Below are 14,573 nucleotides of genomic sequence, written 5' to 3' on the forward strand. Positions count from 1 at the left end.
GCCCAGGTCTTCTCGGACACCGTTAGGGACAGGGCTTTGTTAAGATTGTTGTCGACCCCCATCGCACTGAATGATATAATCTCTGAACCGCCAGAGGCAGTTTGAAGACTCTCTTCTGCCATGAACACTGGAGAGTCGGGGGGTGAATTGCACCTTTCTGCGCGGTCACCCACGTGTGGATGTTATCCCACCAGCGGCTCGCTGGCGGTCAAGTCAAGTCAAGTCAAGTCACCTTTATTTATATAGCGCTTTAAACAAAAGACATTGCATCAAAGCAACTGAACAATATTAATTAGGAAAACAGTGTGTCAATAATGCAAAATGATAGTTAAAGGCAGTTTATCATCGAGTTCAGTGATGTCATCTCTGCTCAGTTTAAATAGTGTCTGTGCATTTATTTGCAATCAAGTCAATGATATCGCTGTAGATGAAGTGACCCCAACTAAGCAAGCCAGAGGCGACAGCGGCAAGGAACCGAAACTCCATCGGTGACAGAATGGAGAAAAAACCTTGGGAGAAACCAGGCTCAGTTGGGGGTCAGTTCTCCTCTGACCAGACGAAACCAGTAGTTCAATTCCAGGCTGCAGCAAAGTCAGATTGTGCAGAAGAATCATCTGTTTCCTGTGGTCTTGTCCCGGTGCTCCTCTGAGACAAGGTCTTTACAGGGGATCTGTATCTGGGCTCTAGTTGTCCTGGTCTCCGCTGTCTTTCAGGGATGTAGAGGTCCTTTCTAGGTGCTGATCCACCATCTGGTCTTGATACGTACTGGATCCGGGTGACTGCAGTGACCCTCTGATCTGGATACAGACTGGATCTGGTGGCTACAGTGACCTCAAAATAAGAGAGAAACAGACTAATATTAGCGTAGATGCCATTCTTGTAATGATGTAGCAAGAACATTGTGTGTTATGGGAAGTGTTCCCTGTTCCGGTTTACCTAATTAAAGCAGTCTAAAAATCCTTTTTGGATATTAGAAGCATATTAGTATGTTATGTGTATGCCAGGTTAAAGAGATGGGTCTTTAATCTAGATTTAAACTGCAAGAGTGAGTCTGCCTCCCGAACAATGTTAGGTAGGTTATTCCAGAGTTTAGGCGCCAAATAGGAAAAGGATCTGCCGCCCGCAGTTGATTTTGATATTCTAGGTATTATCAAATTGCCTGAGTTTTGAGAACGTAGCGGACGTAGAGGAGTATAATGTAAAAGGAGCTCATTCAAATACTGAGGTGCTAAACCATTCAGGGCTTTATAAGTAATAAGCAATATTTTAAAATCTATACGATGTTTCTGTTCAAGAAGAGCTGCATAGAACAGAGAGTGAGCAGTAAATGAAGAGCATGTGTGAAATGTTCACAATTTTAGCTGTATTTCAGAGCAACATCAATGTGTTTTGACTCAGCTATTTGTGTGTTTTATAAACCGAACAACTATAATGACATAAGCTCGTATCTGAGCTCTTACCGTCTAACAACTTTTATCAGAAGTAAACAGAAAATGAATCGTTCTTCGTGTTATATTCGTGGCATCACAGTTCACAATGCCATCTAGCGCTTGAGTGAAGATCTAAATATCAGGCTTCTCACATTGATCTAGTCGCGAAACGTTATGCAGAATAACTTTAATCTGTCTGAATATACATGCTCTATTTATTTGCCTTTAAGATTTGGACAAAATGAAATAAAGTAATATGCTGCTTCATTTTATTTTTTATTTTTTTTACCTGTGATACTTTTTTTCAAGATTCTTTGATAATTAAAAAGTACAAAAATAATAGATAAAAAAAAGGACAGTATTTATTCAAAATAAAAAATATTTTGTAACAATTTACACTACCATTCAAATGTTTTTGGGTCAGCAGGTTTTTCCCTTTAATTTTTTTAAAGAAATCAATACTCTTATTCAGCAAGGATGTGTACACTTGATAAAAAGTGATGGTAAAGAAATGTCACAACTTTTCTATTTTGAAAAAAATGCTGTTCTTTTTATTCATGAAATAATCCTGAACAAAGTATCACAGGTTACATAAAGGTTTCCAACATTGATGAAGTGTGACCAACATTTGAACAGCTGTGTGTCTATACTTCTCACACACACACACACACACACACACACACACACACTTTATCTACTAGTTTATGCTTAATCTAGTAATAAATAGTTGCTAACTTAAGTCTTAAGTCTGTTGAAATTGAAATGTTTTCACTGTTTCTTTAGAAAATGAATTGCTCAGTCAAACCAGAGTAATAAAGTATCAGCAGCACTGTAAAAAACAAAAAACAACATTTATGACTGTATTCACGATTACATTAAGTCCAAAAACATTGACATAGACATAAAACAAACAAACAAAAAAAAAACATGTAAGTTGCACATAAATGTTTTAATAAGAGAGATTTATTCAAAATATTTAATATTATATAATGTAAAATTAGGCAACGAAATCAAATGAGGTCAAATGCATCTAAATATATCAACACGTTCACATTTTTTACCGTCTAAATCAACAGAGAAATGAGATTCGTCTTCGAGGTCTGAATCAACGTACGACTATCTATGTACTTTAAATATACCATTATATAAACCTCAGACATGCTCCAAATATATGAAGACATGATCCATGAGCCCTGAATATGACAGTGGTGTGATGAAATCAAGAGGAATTTTTTTCCAGTTTGCATAAAATAAAACACTGGCACACAAACCTAAGAGAAGAAGAAGAAAAAAAAGGTGCATGGTTCAATCTTGCATTTTAACACGAGTGACTTTGTGATTCTGTATCATAACCCCTTCAAAACATGAAGTCTTATCCCAGTGAAGTTAAACAGAGTGAACATGTCATTTTCATCCGCACATACAGTATATTAAAGCTAAAGATGCGTTCTCAATGGGATCCAGGTGAACGGACAGCACTGATTTCTCTCGCCTAAAGGGTTTTTTCTAATCGTCTTTGTCTTTGGCTCCGTGTTTAAGAATACGGGTGAACTCCACGTAGTTGAAGTTGCTCTTTTTATCGATCGGCGCTTCTCTGAAGAGCTCGTCGACCTCTTCGTCTGTGAATCGATCTCCCATAGTGGTCAGCAGCTCTCTCAGATAGTCCTCCTGAACGAAGCCTGTGAGAAACACAGAAACCACAGCTTCATCAGGAAGTTTTAACCATCTAATAAACCTAATTTGATGCATATTTTTATATTTGTCAGTCGGGTAAGAAACGGGGAGTGTTTTAAAACTCTTACGATTTCATTTATGCATGACTGACAAACTGGAAATGTTATATACTCTTCAAACATATAAATCTTGTGTGTGACATCTGTTCACCTGTTCCTTCCTCGTCAAAGCAGGCGAACGCATTACGAATGACTTCCTCGGGGTCTGTGCCGTTCAGCTTCTCTCCGAACATGGTGAGGAACATGGTGAAGTTTATGGGCCCGGGGGCTTCGGTCATCATCGCCTCCAAATAGTCATCTGTTGGGTTCTTCCCTGAAACACGGCAGAAAAACACATCCAATCTATAGTGCTGTAACATGACAAGGCCCTCATAATCTCATTTACTTCTGTAGTGCGTGTCTGTATTAGTTTAATTCAAGTTTATTTGTATAGCGCTTCATACGATACAAATCATTGCAATGCAACTTTACAGCAAACTACGGTTCTACAATATTTAATAGTCGTTTATCAGCGTTGACTGTCAGTTTATTTTCATACAAGACAGACAATGAACACTATTAACAGCAATTATTATTTATATAAAGTTATTTATTTATTGTTTTGTAGCCCAATGGTCATGATGCAAGATTCCTCAAAATAAAATAATTTGCCAAGTTATCACAAATCAGTTTTTTGCTCTTTTAATATCTTCCAGATGTGACCAGTTCCTCTCCCGTCTGCTTTATGTACTCGGGAGAAAGTATGATTACATCGAAAACAATGAAATGCAAAATGAAATCTCACCGAGAGAAGCGAGCATGTCATGAAGATCCTCCTTATCGATGAAGCCGTCGCGGTTCTGGTCGATCATGTTGAAGGCTTCCTTAAACTCCTGAATCTGCGACTGATCGAACATAGCGAAGACATTGGAGGTGGCCCGCTGAGGACGCTTCTTGGTGATCTTTCCCTTGGTGCGACATTTGCTCGACATTTTGGCTGTTTTTGGTTTTACCTACAAGCTGGGGAAAAAATAAAAAGACATCACAAACGATCCCAAAAATAGTTTAATGTCCAGTTAAAAAACGGATTATAAAAAGATTGCATTGTGCATTAAAAAAAAAAATCATGCATCAAGCAAAATGAAAATAAACATCTCTGATCTCTCTTAGTGGTTCTTGAAAACTAGACATCTGCAGGTTTTACGAAGGAACTATTTTTTTTTAAAGAGCATGTTCAGAAACTTTAAGGAATAATTCTCTAAACGTAAATGTCTAGGGAGCAGAAAATGAGTTGTATTAGCACTTAAAAAAAAACAACTTACAAAATATCTACTTTACTTCTATTTAATAAAAAAAAAAAAAAAAAAAACTGGAATATGGACAAACCTTTCACTGTACATTCTGATCGAAAAATGCAAAAAAGGGTCTGTTCTTGCTTGTTTTTTAACTTAAATTTGTCTTATTTTCGTTGTATGTCTTCATTTTGTTCCATAATCTCAAAACAAGACTCCATTCTGCATCTAACGTTAGTGTAAGGATGTTCAGATATTTGTATTGGAAAACATGACAAAAACGCTGATTTCTGTTACATGTCTCATTGAGAATGTAAAATATTTAGGAGTTAAAACAATCAATGACTTTTAATAACAATACAGTAACACAAAGCAGTATGCCGATCAGCTAAAACCCTGAAAACAGTGTCCTGCATCACATCAGCCATAAACCTAGTGCAAACAGGTACAAGAGGTGCTTCATTTGATTTTGTAAAGGACAAAGAGAAACGGGTACGTCTCTGTCTGCATGAGTGACTCATTTTAATTATTTATAGCGCATTTCTGTTCACGAGGAAGCTGTGTAACGTACAGTAATGATAGCAAGATTAACGTTAAACAAACCATAAAATGAGACAGGAAGCTAGTACACCGACACTTTTTGGCAAAAGCTTACATATTTACAAAGATACAGATGAATAACACTTGAGTAACGTTATATGCTAACGTTACAAGTCTGGACAATATTTAGAGATTTGTAATCAATATTGTGTCTCGCTAACTCTCCCTGTCCGTATACATTTATTACATATTATTAAAGTAAAATGAATTGCATAACTAAATCTTACAAAAAGTATATAAGGATCAAAGAATTAAAGAAAATAAGCGCCTCACCGAGGAACTGAGATCGCCGCTTTCAACCACCGCCCAAACTTCCGGCTTCCGGAATACCTCGACCAGACGGAAATAATGTCCCGGATGAAAAATAAAGATTCACAAAAAACGTGCCGTGACATACAATAACCGCAAGAAAATTACTTTAAAATGCTCTATACAATACATATACGTTTTTCATGTGACAAGATTCGTAAATGAAATATTGTAAAAATGCTACAGACCTTAATCTTCCGCCTTAGTTTCTCCAGACACGCCCCCAAACTTAAACGTGACCATATATGGGCTCAAATCAACCCCCAACAAAGTACATAAAAAGTACATAAAAAGTACATTAAAGTACATAAAAAAACAAAAACAAAAACAAAAAAAATCATTTTAACTGTAAAACTATAAGCATGCATCATACATGTCCAAAGTATCAGGTGCATGGTGTATGTTTGTATATATGTATTTGATTGTTTGTTTGTTGATTGATTGCAACTATTTTGACAAAACCTTATTTTGATAAAAATCCCTTTATGTCTCCCTTTATAGAGTTTGGAGAAGTATAATATATATGAGTCAATTTAGACCTGCATGTGTGATTTCTACCGCAAATCCCGCAAATTTGGTGTTAAAGCCACCAAATCCATGCAACTTCAATGATATAAATATCCTTTTAGGAAGCTGCATCCAATATTCAGTCCCAAAATCTGAGAGGATCTACGTGCTCCCTCAAGGGCCTGACACTTACACATTCATATTCAGGAGTGCATGCTTTATAATACATGGCCACAAGAGAGTAAGTTTGCTGCGTGTAAAATATTTTCGAGTTTTAAAAGATAGAATTGAAGTCATTATTCGTATTGAGGTCCAAACTGCACACAATTCTATATTACATGTAAGGAGGCATTAAAAAAATAGTAAAAAAAAATAATAACATTTAATTTAAATGGAACCGGAATTAGAACCTGAAAATTTGTATACTGTAATATGTTGAATTTTGACATTGCCAATTAACCTTTAAATTAAGTTGACAATAAGTAATAAACAGTATTGAGAAAATTGGGAAAATTTCTAACGATTCCCAGCCCTAGTTAACATCATAAAAAGAATTTGAAAAGGATAAAAACAAAACATCTATCTGATATTTGGATAGATAAAAAAGAAAGATCCCCATCGTTTGTAATAATTACGTGAAGGCCATGCTCGCTAAAACAAAAAAATATTAAACAGCAAACTTATTATACTTGGCACAGAGAGGACAAAATTGTCAATGTTTACAATATTCATTTTATTAAGACTGATGTAATTCAGTTTTATGGGTCGTACTTCACCACAGTCTGAATTATTCCTAACGTCTGAGCTGCAGGCATGTTGTATTATCTTACACAGGTCTAACAGATATACATAAATGGTGCCAGACTGCCTGCAGAACAAAAAAAAAACCATAGAAATAACTGGAAAAATTCTAGTTTGGTTGTAAAATATAAATACATACAGTGAACCTTTGGCTGCTGGTCTCTGACATCAAATGAACCCGAACTCAACCTTCTTCTCACATTTCCAGCAAGTGCATGTTGAGCGTCACTTTAACATATTACATGTTATTTATGTGAGCTGATCAACGTTTGTAAAGATTTGGTTCAAAAGTTCAAGAGTCTTTACATAAAATCAGTGCAATTTTGACTCATTGGTGGCACTAAAAGGTTTGGATGGACCACAAAATTGGTCAGAGTGAAGCTCCAAGCCTCCTCTAACTCTGTGCTAGTTTTCAAAACCCGGTTAGGAAGTTATTAGCAAAACATCAGAGCAAATTCCACCCATTGGTGGTGATAGAGAGTAGAGAGAAACTGAAGTTCTGTCCCAATTTTCACAACTTTTTACCAAACGGTATTAGCATCAGCGCAAATCTGCCCCATTGTTGGCGCTAAAAGGTTTGAAAGAAACCCACCAAAATTGGTCAGATTGAAGCTCCAAACCTCATTTATCCCTGTGCCAGTTTTTACAACTACTGAACAGTACAAAAGTTATGGCATAAAAATCAGTGACACTTTGACCCACTGGTGGAGGACCAACCTCAAAAATGGTCAGATTGAAGCTCCAACCCTCTTTTTTATTTCTGTGGCAATTTGCACAGCTTTTTACCAAGCAGTTCTAAAACTATTAGCATAAACATATTTGACGCATTGGTGGCGCTAGAGACTTTATTGACATTTATATAAGGTTTGGCATTTATTATTAAGTTAACAATCCAGTAATTGTTTGACAAGCCATTTTATGCAGGGATACATATTGGGGTGTATACTAACTTTTTCCACACAAGGTGAGGAGATTTCTGTTTAAGCTGTAGAAAACTTTACTGGACACGTTGTTTATCACTATAACCCTGAATACGAATATTTTCCACCAACATGTGTGACAACATTTTGTCTTCGTTTTTAACAGTGTACGCTTTAGAATGTAGGCTAATGCAAATGAGTTTTTTATTTTATTTATCTATTATTATTTATTTTTTTAAAAGGTGTTGTATTTAGTATGTCATTGATTAAATAAACGTCACTTGGTTGGCCTATTTGTTATGTAATAATAACCAAAAACGTAATACTTCATACTACTGTAAATGACAGCCATAACTCGTTAAAAGGTAATGGACGTGCAGTGTTAATGCCTCTATGGTTAATGCGCCGATGCTCCTGTGCACTTCGGCTATATTTAACGGCTCCTGTCGCCATAAAAGGTCAGCTTCGCACGTGCTATGACAGTCATGCCATGCGTTTTTTTTTTTAAGAATTCCTGGTCAGAAAAACCAAAGGATATTAAAATGTCTATGATATCAAATTAAAGAACCAATCCTGGTAACACTTTAGTTTAGGGACCAATTCTCACCAACTACTCAGTTCTCACTACTGAACTTGTTGCTTATTAGCATGCATATAATTATTAGCATACTGGCTGTTTATAAAGCTTATTAGCATGCATATTATTACCATAGACAGTAAAAGAAAGACTTCCTTCCCGCCTGATTATTACTAGCATACTGGCTGTTTATAAAGCTTATTAGCATGCATATTATTACCATATAGACAGTAAAAGAAAGACTTCCTTCCCGCTTGATTATTACTAGTATACAAGCATACTGGCTGTTTATAAAGCTTATTAGCATGCATATTATTACTAGCATACTGGCTGTTTATAAAGCTTATTAGCATGCATATTATCACCATATAGACAGTAAAAGAAAGACTTCCTTCCCGCCTGATTATTACTAGCATACTGGCTGTTTATAAAGCTTATTAGCATGCATATTATTACCATATAGACAATAAAAGAAAGACTTCCTTCCCGCTTGATTATTACTAGTATACAAGCATACTGGCTGTTTATAAAGCTTATTAGCATGCATATTATTACCATAGACAGTAAAAGAAAGACTTCATTCCCGCCTGATTATTACTAGCATACTAGCATACTGGCTGCTTATAAAGCTTATTAGCATGCATATTATTGCTAGCATACTGGCTGTTTATAAAGCACACGCAATACCTTAATAATCTACATGATCATATTTTAGATCACCCATACATACCCAAGCTTAACAACTACATAATTAACTATTAATAAGCAGTTTATTGAGGCAGAAGTAAGAGTTAGTTAATTAGTTTCCCCAAACTAAAGTGCGACCCCAATCCTAAATGGTCCAAATGGAGATTTTCTTGAAGCATTTCAATTACAAAACAAAAACGTTGCACTATTACAATAGAAACAGATTTACTGATGAAACCGCACAAATATAATTTAGTTTATTGAGTGCATGTTATATGATTCATAATGTTACTTAGAATATAATTCATTCAAATAATGACCGATTTGATCTTAAAATATCATCCGATACAACACAGACCATTTAAATCATAAAGTAATAGAAAACTATGCATAAATATATAGGCTAACTTTTCATTTTACGTATTAGTAATGCATATCATACAGTATACTGTAACACCATTAAAAGGTATAAATACATGTAGGAAACTACTATAACTATAATATAAGTACAAAAATATGCTAAAGTTGAGATTTCCTGTGACTTCAGTGTACCAAAAAAATAAATACATTTTACAATTTTTCACTATGGCACTTTGTATGCCAAAACTGTGTGAATATTTACTTTTTTAACTACAGGGAAAAACTGCAGGGACGAACATAACGTCATGCTGAAAAAAATAAGTTGGATACCATCATACATTATTTCCCACTAAAACAGTCAAAGATGAGTGATTCGGACACTGAGTGTTTAAGAGCGCACTAAGTAATGTCCACTGTGGTGTTGGTTTCCCCAAATAGTGCACTGCATTCAGTTACAGAGGACGATTTCAGACAAAACAATGGGATGATGTATTTCTGCAGGCCCAACGCCAGAACGAGTGACAGCATCTCAACACATCTGGCTCCATCGTCCTTTAATCAGGGTTTTTGTTAAAAGCCTGAAATAAGATCTAGAAACGCACAATATTTTCATGTTTTATTCTACAACAAAATACATTAGTAAAACCACCTTGTGATTTTATTACAGCATTTACTGTATTTAAAAAGGCATAACAAGTGTCTAAAAGGGGACATTAAACACAAATCACACCGAACACCTAAACTCATCTTCTCATTGGTCACACTCACAGCTTCATTGTGTTCATGATCGCGCTCTCGCAAACTATTCTAACTTAAACGTTCAAGGTAAAAGCTTTTAAATAAAGACTGGAAATGTGTAGCTTTGGGGTATTGCATTTAAGCTTCAAAATGTATGAAAATTTTTAAAGATAATTGGTTTTTTTATTGCTGTCGAGGATAAATCATATTGATTTATTGTGGAGGGAACCTGAGTGATGAGAACTTACTAAAATCCATCATTACATGCGTTGAAATGCTGATTTAAGCTGTATGCATCCGCTACGTATACACTGGACTTAAACACGTGGCAGGAAAACAAACCCATCTGAATAGGATTTCGCTGAGAGTGTGATTGGTTTAGGTTTAGTATAAAAAAGACCAGACTTGATGTAAGTTTAAAAACTTTTTTTTTCTTAAAAAGATACAAAATATATTATGGACACAGTCCAATTATAAAACTTTGTTGCATTCTGCTTAAAGTCTGTAAAGAGTGAAAAGTAAAACAAAAAGATTTGCAAAGAACATAAAATATGGAAGAATCTTAAGACACTCTGGATAAACTCATTAAAAAAAACATTGCATCAGCCGTCAGCTCGCGTTAGTTCATGAATCTGCAGAAACAAAACAACATGCTATTAATGTCAGTGAAAAGACACCAGACGAGGAAGAAAATAAAGACTTCAGAGGACTGCTGTTAATGTACCTAGTTTGCGGCGGGCTCTTTTAGGAGGGACCGAGGGAGATCCTGGCTCAAGTCCTCGCTTCACTCTCGCAGCGTACATTTGCTCAGGAGTTCTGGCTGCAAACACACACACACACACACACACACACACACTACAGCATTCGAATAGACGTCTTAAGAATATGCATATTTGTTTCATATTTAGAAATCCAGACATCAATAGCATAAAAGGCGGCAAACTTGCAAGAAATGCAAAGTTTTAATGCTGCAGCCTTATGCTAAAATGCTTTTTCACACTTAAACCCATGCATACTCCTCACACTTTTAATCTACTGTATACCCCATAAGGACTAAGAAAACAGGATCTGTCAAAAGTCCGGTTTTGCATTCAGAAAGTAACCAGACCTAGACTGAGGAAAGCACTTACCGAGGGTTTCCTCAAGATCTCGTAACTCTTGCTCCTGCTGCTGGAGCTCTTGCTGCTTCTGTTTCATCTGAGGACTCTGCAGGTGCTCCACATGACTGTTATACTCAGACCGGACCTTAGACGCCTTCTGCATTGCAACACGACACTGCTGCAGTAACTCTGTACACACACAACACAAATGATCTTTTTTATCATGTAAGCTTTCTGAAAAGTGTGATGCATTATGGAATGAAACATGTTGCATTATTTTCCAAAACAACTCGATAAAGCCAGGTTTTGCAGGTATTTAGTTTGAGATGCAGTGTGTATGTTACCTATCTGATGGCGTATGAGGTTGTGCTCTTTGGGTAACGGCGCTCCAAACACTTGTCCTCGAAGTTTCTCAATGGGCGGAGCCTTGTTCTGCAGTCCTCCGAACTTCCCGTTGCTGCGTATCCGCTCGCCCTGACGCGTTAGGAGCGTGGGGCACTGCATCTTATTCTGAACCACCTACCAAACATACAGCACACGGTTATATGCACGCTTGCTGTAAGTGCTTGACATTTCTACATCACGAACACACGCAATCAGTGTCTTACCCCCCGTCGATAATCATTAGCAGAATCCAAGTCATCGATTAGTATGGTTTCTCCAAGAAGACTTGCAAAAACTGAAAAGAGTCAGAGCACGTCAGTCGCCTTGTAGTTATTATATACTCATAAAATAATGCACTGCCTACATCCACAGGCTGCCAAATGCTTCATGCAGGTTTCATGCAAGATGACTGTTCAATTCAAAACACACACACACACACACATATACACAAACACACACAAGCACGCACGGTTTTGCAGGAATACCTTACTCACAACACCAGCATTACTGAAAATGCACATTAATTCTCTGCCAGCAGGGGGCGCTTTCGAACTTAATACAAGGAAATTAAAAGCATTTTAAGACTTTTTAAGGACCGCAGGAACCCTGGTTACTACAGTAAATCCGTGGTAAATGATGCCGATGTCTAGATTGGAAAGACTATCATTGCGCACCGTATTTCATCTGTTTGTTATCTGGCTTAAACCAAGCCATTTGTGTCCTTGGCTGAACTTGAGCACTTCTCACAGCGCTGTTTAGTGTCATGTGATCGAGACTCATCAGAGAGTTATGCATCTACTCTGGTTATCGTTTTATCGAGGAAAATTAACATTGTGATAATTATGGTTGCTGCTTTGTCGCCCAACCCTAATTTTGGATTATTGTGATGTTTTTATCAGCTGTTTGGACTCTCATTCCGACGGCACCCATTCACTGCAGAGCAGCCATTTGTGAAACAAATGATGCAATGCTACATTTTTCCAAATCTGATGAAGAAACAACCTCATCTACATCTTGAATGGCCTGAGGATGATACATTTTTGGGTGAAATATTTAAGCTGGCAGTTTTCTGAAAAGATTAAAATTTTAAAGTGCAATGCCCAATGCATACACAATTATATACAACATATAGTTTATATATGTTTACAAAGTGCTATATAAATAGAGATGACAGCATGCAACAGTTTATTTCACAATGCATGTGAAGCTACGCAGTAAGTGTTGCTCTCAAACTATAAAAACCCATTCAGAAAGGTCATTCATGCTCTGAATAGTTTCCATCAAAAGGAAACGATAAATGGTTGATAAATAAAATGCATAAACTTGTTTTGGAGGTGCAGCCGGGGCATCAGTGACGTATGGTGGGATATGACCGCTGTAAACGCCAAATAATTTATTATAAATAACAGAACTGAGTTTTAAATTGTTACATAAGTTAGTAAATCAAATCATTTTCATTATTAAAAAGAAAAGAATAACATATAGAGTTAAACAGGCTATAACAACTTATAATAACTTGTGAACGAGAAATCATTTTGGGAAGCACCACAGAGATATTAAATACACAAATAGTTTCTGGAAGATTTTGTGCTTTTGGCTTACCTTTATTGCAGCTTTCTATGTGCTCGGGAAAAATGAGAATATCTTTGACAAACACAGGATTACCAATGGGTTGGAAGAGAAGCGTGTCATTCTTGATGTGAGGCAGAGGCCTAAAGACACATGAAAAAATGTGGCGGCTGAGATAAAATAAACATACTTATGATGTGATAAACTTCACGATACAGATTACAGCATACAATTTTCTTACAAATTATTTATTTTTTACACAATGAATCTTTTTGTTCTCAAACAAAATGCTGTATATCTCTTTGTGAAATTTAATTGTAAAAATAAATAAATAACGAACTTGAAATTTTAAAACAAATCCCAAATCAAATTAAAAAAAGGTATAAAACTAAAAGAAATGTTTCATGTAAACAAATGCTTTGCCTGTGCTCTATTTAAAACCAGTGGCAACCACTGCATCTAATTACTATCCCAAAAAAAAAAAAAAGCTTAAAACATGTTTTTTGTTTTGTATAATTTCCAAATCTGAAGCAAAAACAGAATGGTCTGATTCTAGCTTTGTGAATGAGACGCAGATGTCACTCTCTGACAGCAGGTGGCACTAATAGAACAGCAGCTATTTAAAGGCTGCTGCCCCTTTAAGACAGAGTGCACGGATCCGATTATAATGACGCATAGAAGATTTCTTTCTCCACTGTAAATGTTCACTTAAGACATAAACGGCTGCGTTTAAGAGAATACATGCAGAAACAATTATCTTGAGACAATTTTGTGTATTTGTGTTCATTCAGAAGCAAATATATGTGACAGAGGAATCAATTCTGTGTACGTGCCTAGTCTGAAACTAGGCTCTCTGTGCATGCTTTGAATGAGTGCGCGCAGCTCTGAATGCGGGAAATGTTTAAAAAGACTTGAGTGTTTGAATCGGCAAGACTTCGAAACATGCAAATGATCAACTACGATCTATTTAACCCCTACAAGCAAACAAGCCGTAAGGCGGGGCGTGATACATTTTGGTAGCATGACTTGAAAACACAATAGCTCCCGGGACATCAGGCTATCGATTTTGCGAGCCCTGAAGTTAAAGGGTTAATTCCTTAAGTGTGATCACGTCTAGCTCGTACACGTGCAGCTAGGAAAATGACAGCGCGACTGTGTGCCAGTTACACACAATTACACAGAGAGCACACAAGATCCTATTGTGAAGAACGCTGGTAGCCATTGACTTCCATAGTATGTTTTCCCCCTACAGAAGTCAATGGCTACCAGCAACTATTTGCTTGCCAGCGTTCTTCACAATGACATCTTTTGTGCTCAACAGAAGAAAGCAATTCACACAGGATTGGGTGAGTAAACGATGACAGAATTGTTATTTTCGGCTGAACTATCGCTTTCAGGTTACACTGAACAAACCTGTAAAACAATTCATTCTGAAAGCGGAAGTCAGCTATTTCCTGTGGATGTGTGAAGAAGAACAGATGACTAAGGAACAAGTCCTGTGAACCGTAAAACTATTTGCCATCTATAATTCTTCACATATCACAGGCATTCGGCAAACTCTAGATTTTAATTCACTATTTTCTTCTC

General features: G+C 36.5%; 2 protein-coding genes across 4 annotated transcripts in view; both read right to left on the reverse strand.

Annotated features, from left to right (window-relative positions):
* Nucleotides 1-2,375: 2,375 nt before the first annotated feature.
* LOC128016437 (myosin regulatory light chain 2, smooth muscle minor isoform) lies at nucleotides 2,376-5,467 on the reverse strand. Its single transcript, XM_052600938.1, has 4 exons — nucleotides 5,308-5,467; nucleotides 3,948-4,162; nucleotides 3,315-3,476; nucleotides 2,376-3,109 (listed from the first exon to the last, which is right to left on the reverse strand). The coding sequence occupies exons 2-4, from the start codon at nucleotides 4,132-4,134 to the stop codon at nucleotides 2,937-2,939; spliced, it is 522 nt and encodes a 173-aa protein (XP_052456898.1). The 5' UTR covers nucleotides 4,135-4,162; nucleotides 5,308-5,467; the 3' UTR covers nucleotides 2,376-2,936.
* Nucleotides 5,468-9,798: 4,331 nt separating this feature from the next.
* The window catches only part of LOC128016438 (structural maintenance of chromosomes flexible hinge domain-containing protein 1), a 47,035-nt gene continuing 42,260 nt past the window's right edge, over nucleotides 9,799-14,573 (reverse strand). For 2 of the 3 annotated variants that reach the window (XM_052600939.1, XM_052600941.1), the window contains 6 exons: nucleotides 13,020-13,129; nucleotides 11,642-11,712; nucleotides 11,378-11,552; nucleotides 11,064-11,222; nucleotides 10,658-10,753; nucleotides 9,799-10,565 (listed from right to left, as the gene is read on the reverse strand). In XM_052600939.1, the coding sequence (XP_052456899.1) occupies nucleotides 10,558-10,565; nucleotides 10,658-10,753; nucleotides 11,064-11,222; nucleotides 11,378-11,552; nucleotides 11,642-11,712; nucleotides 13,020-13,129 (619 nt within the window). In that variant the 3' untranslated portion in view covers nucleotides 9,799-10,557. Of the gene's footprint in view, nucleotides 10,566-10,657; nucleotides 10,754-11,063; nucleotides 11,223-11,377; nucleotides 11,553-11,641; nucleotides 11,713-11,732; nucleotides 12,793-13,019; nucleotides 13,130-14,573 lie in introns of those variants that run through there. The other variant, XM_052600940.1, reaches the window with a different exon arrangement.

Source organism: Carassius gibelio, chromosome A7, assembly GCF_023724105.1.
Source record: "Carassius gibelio isolate Cgi1373 ecotype wild population from Czech Republic chromosome A7, carGib1.2-hapl.c, whole genome shotgun sequence".
NCBI lineage: Eukaryota > Metazoa > Chordata > Actinopteri > Cypriniformes > Cyprinidae > Carassius > Carassius gibelio.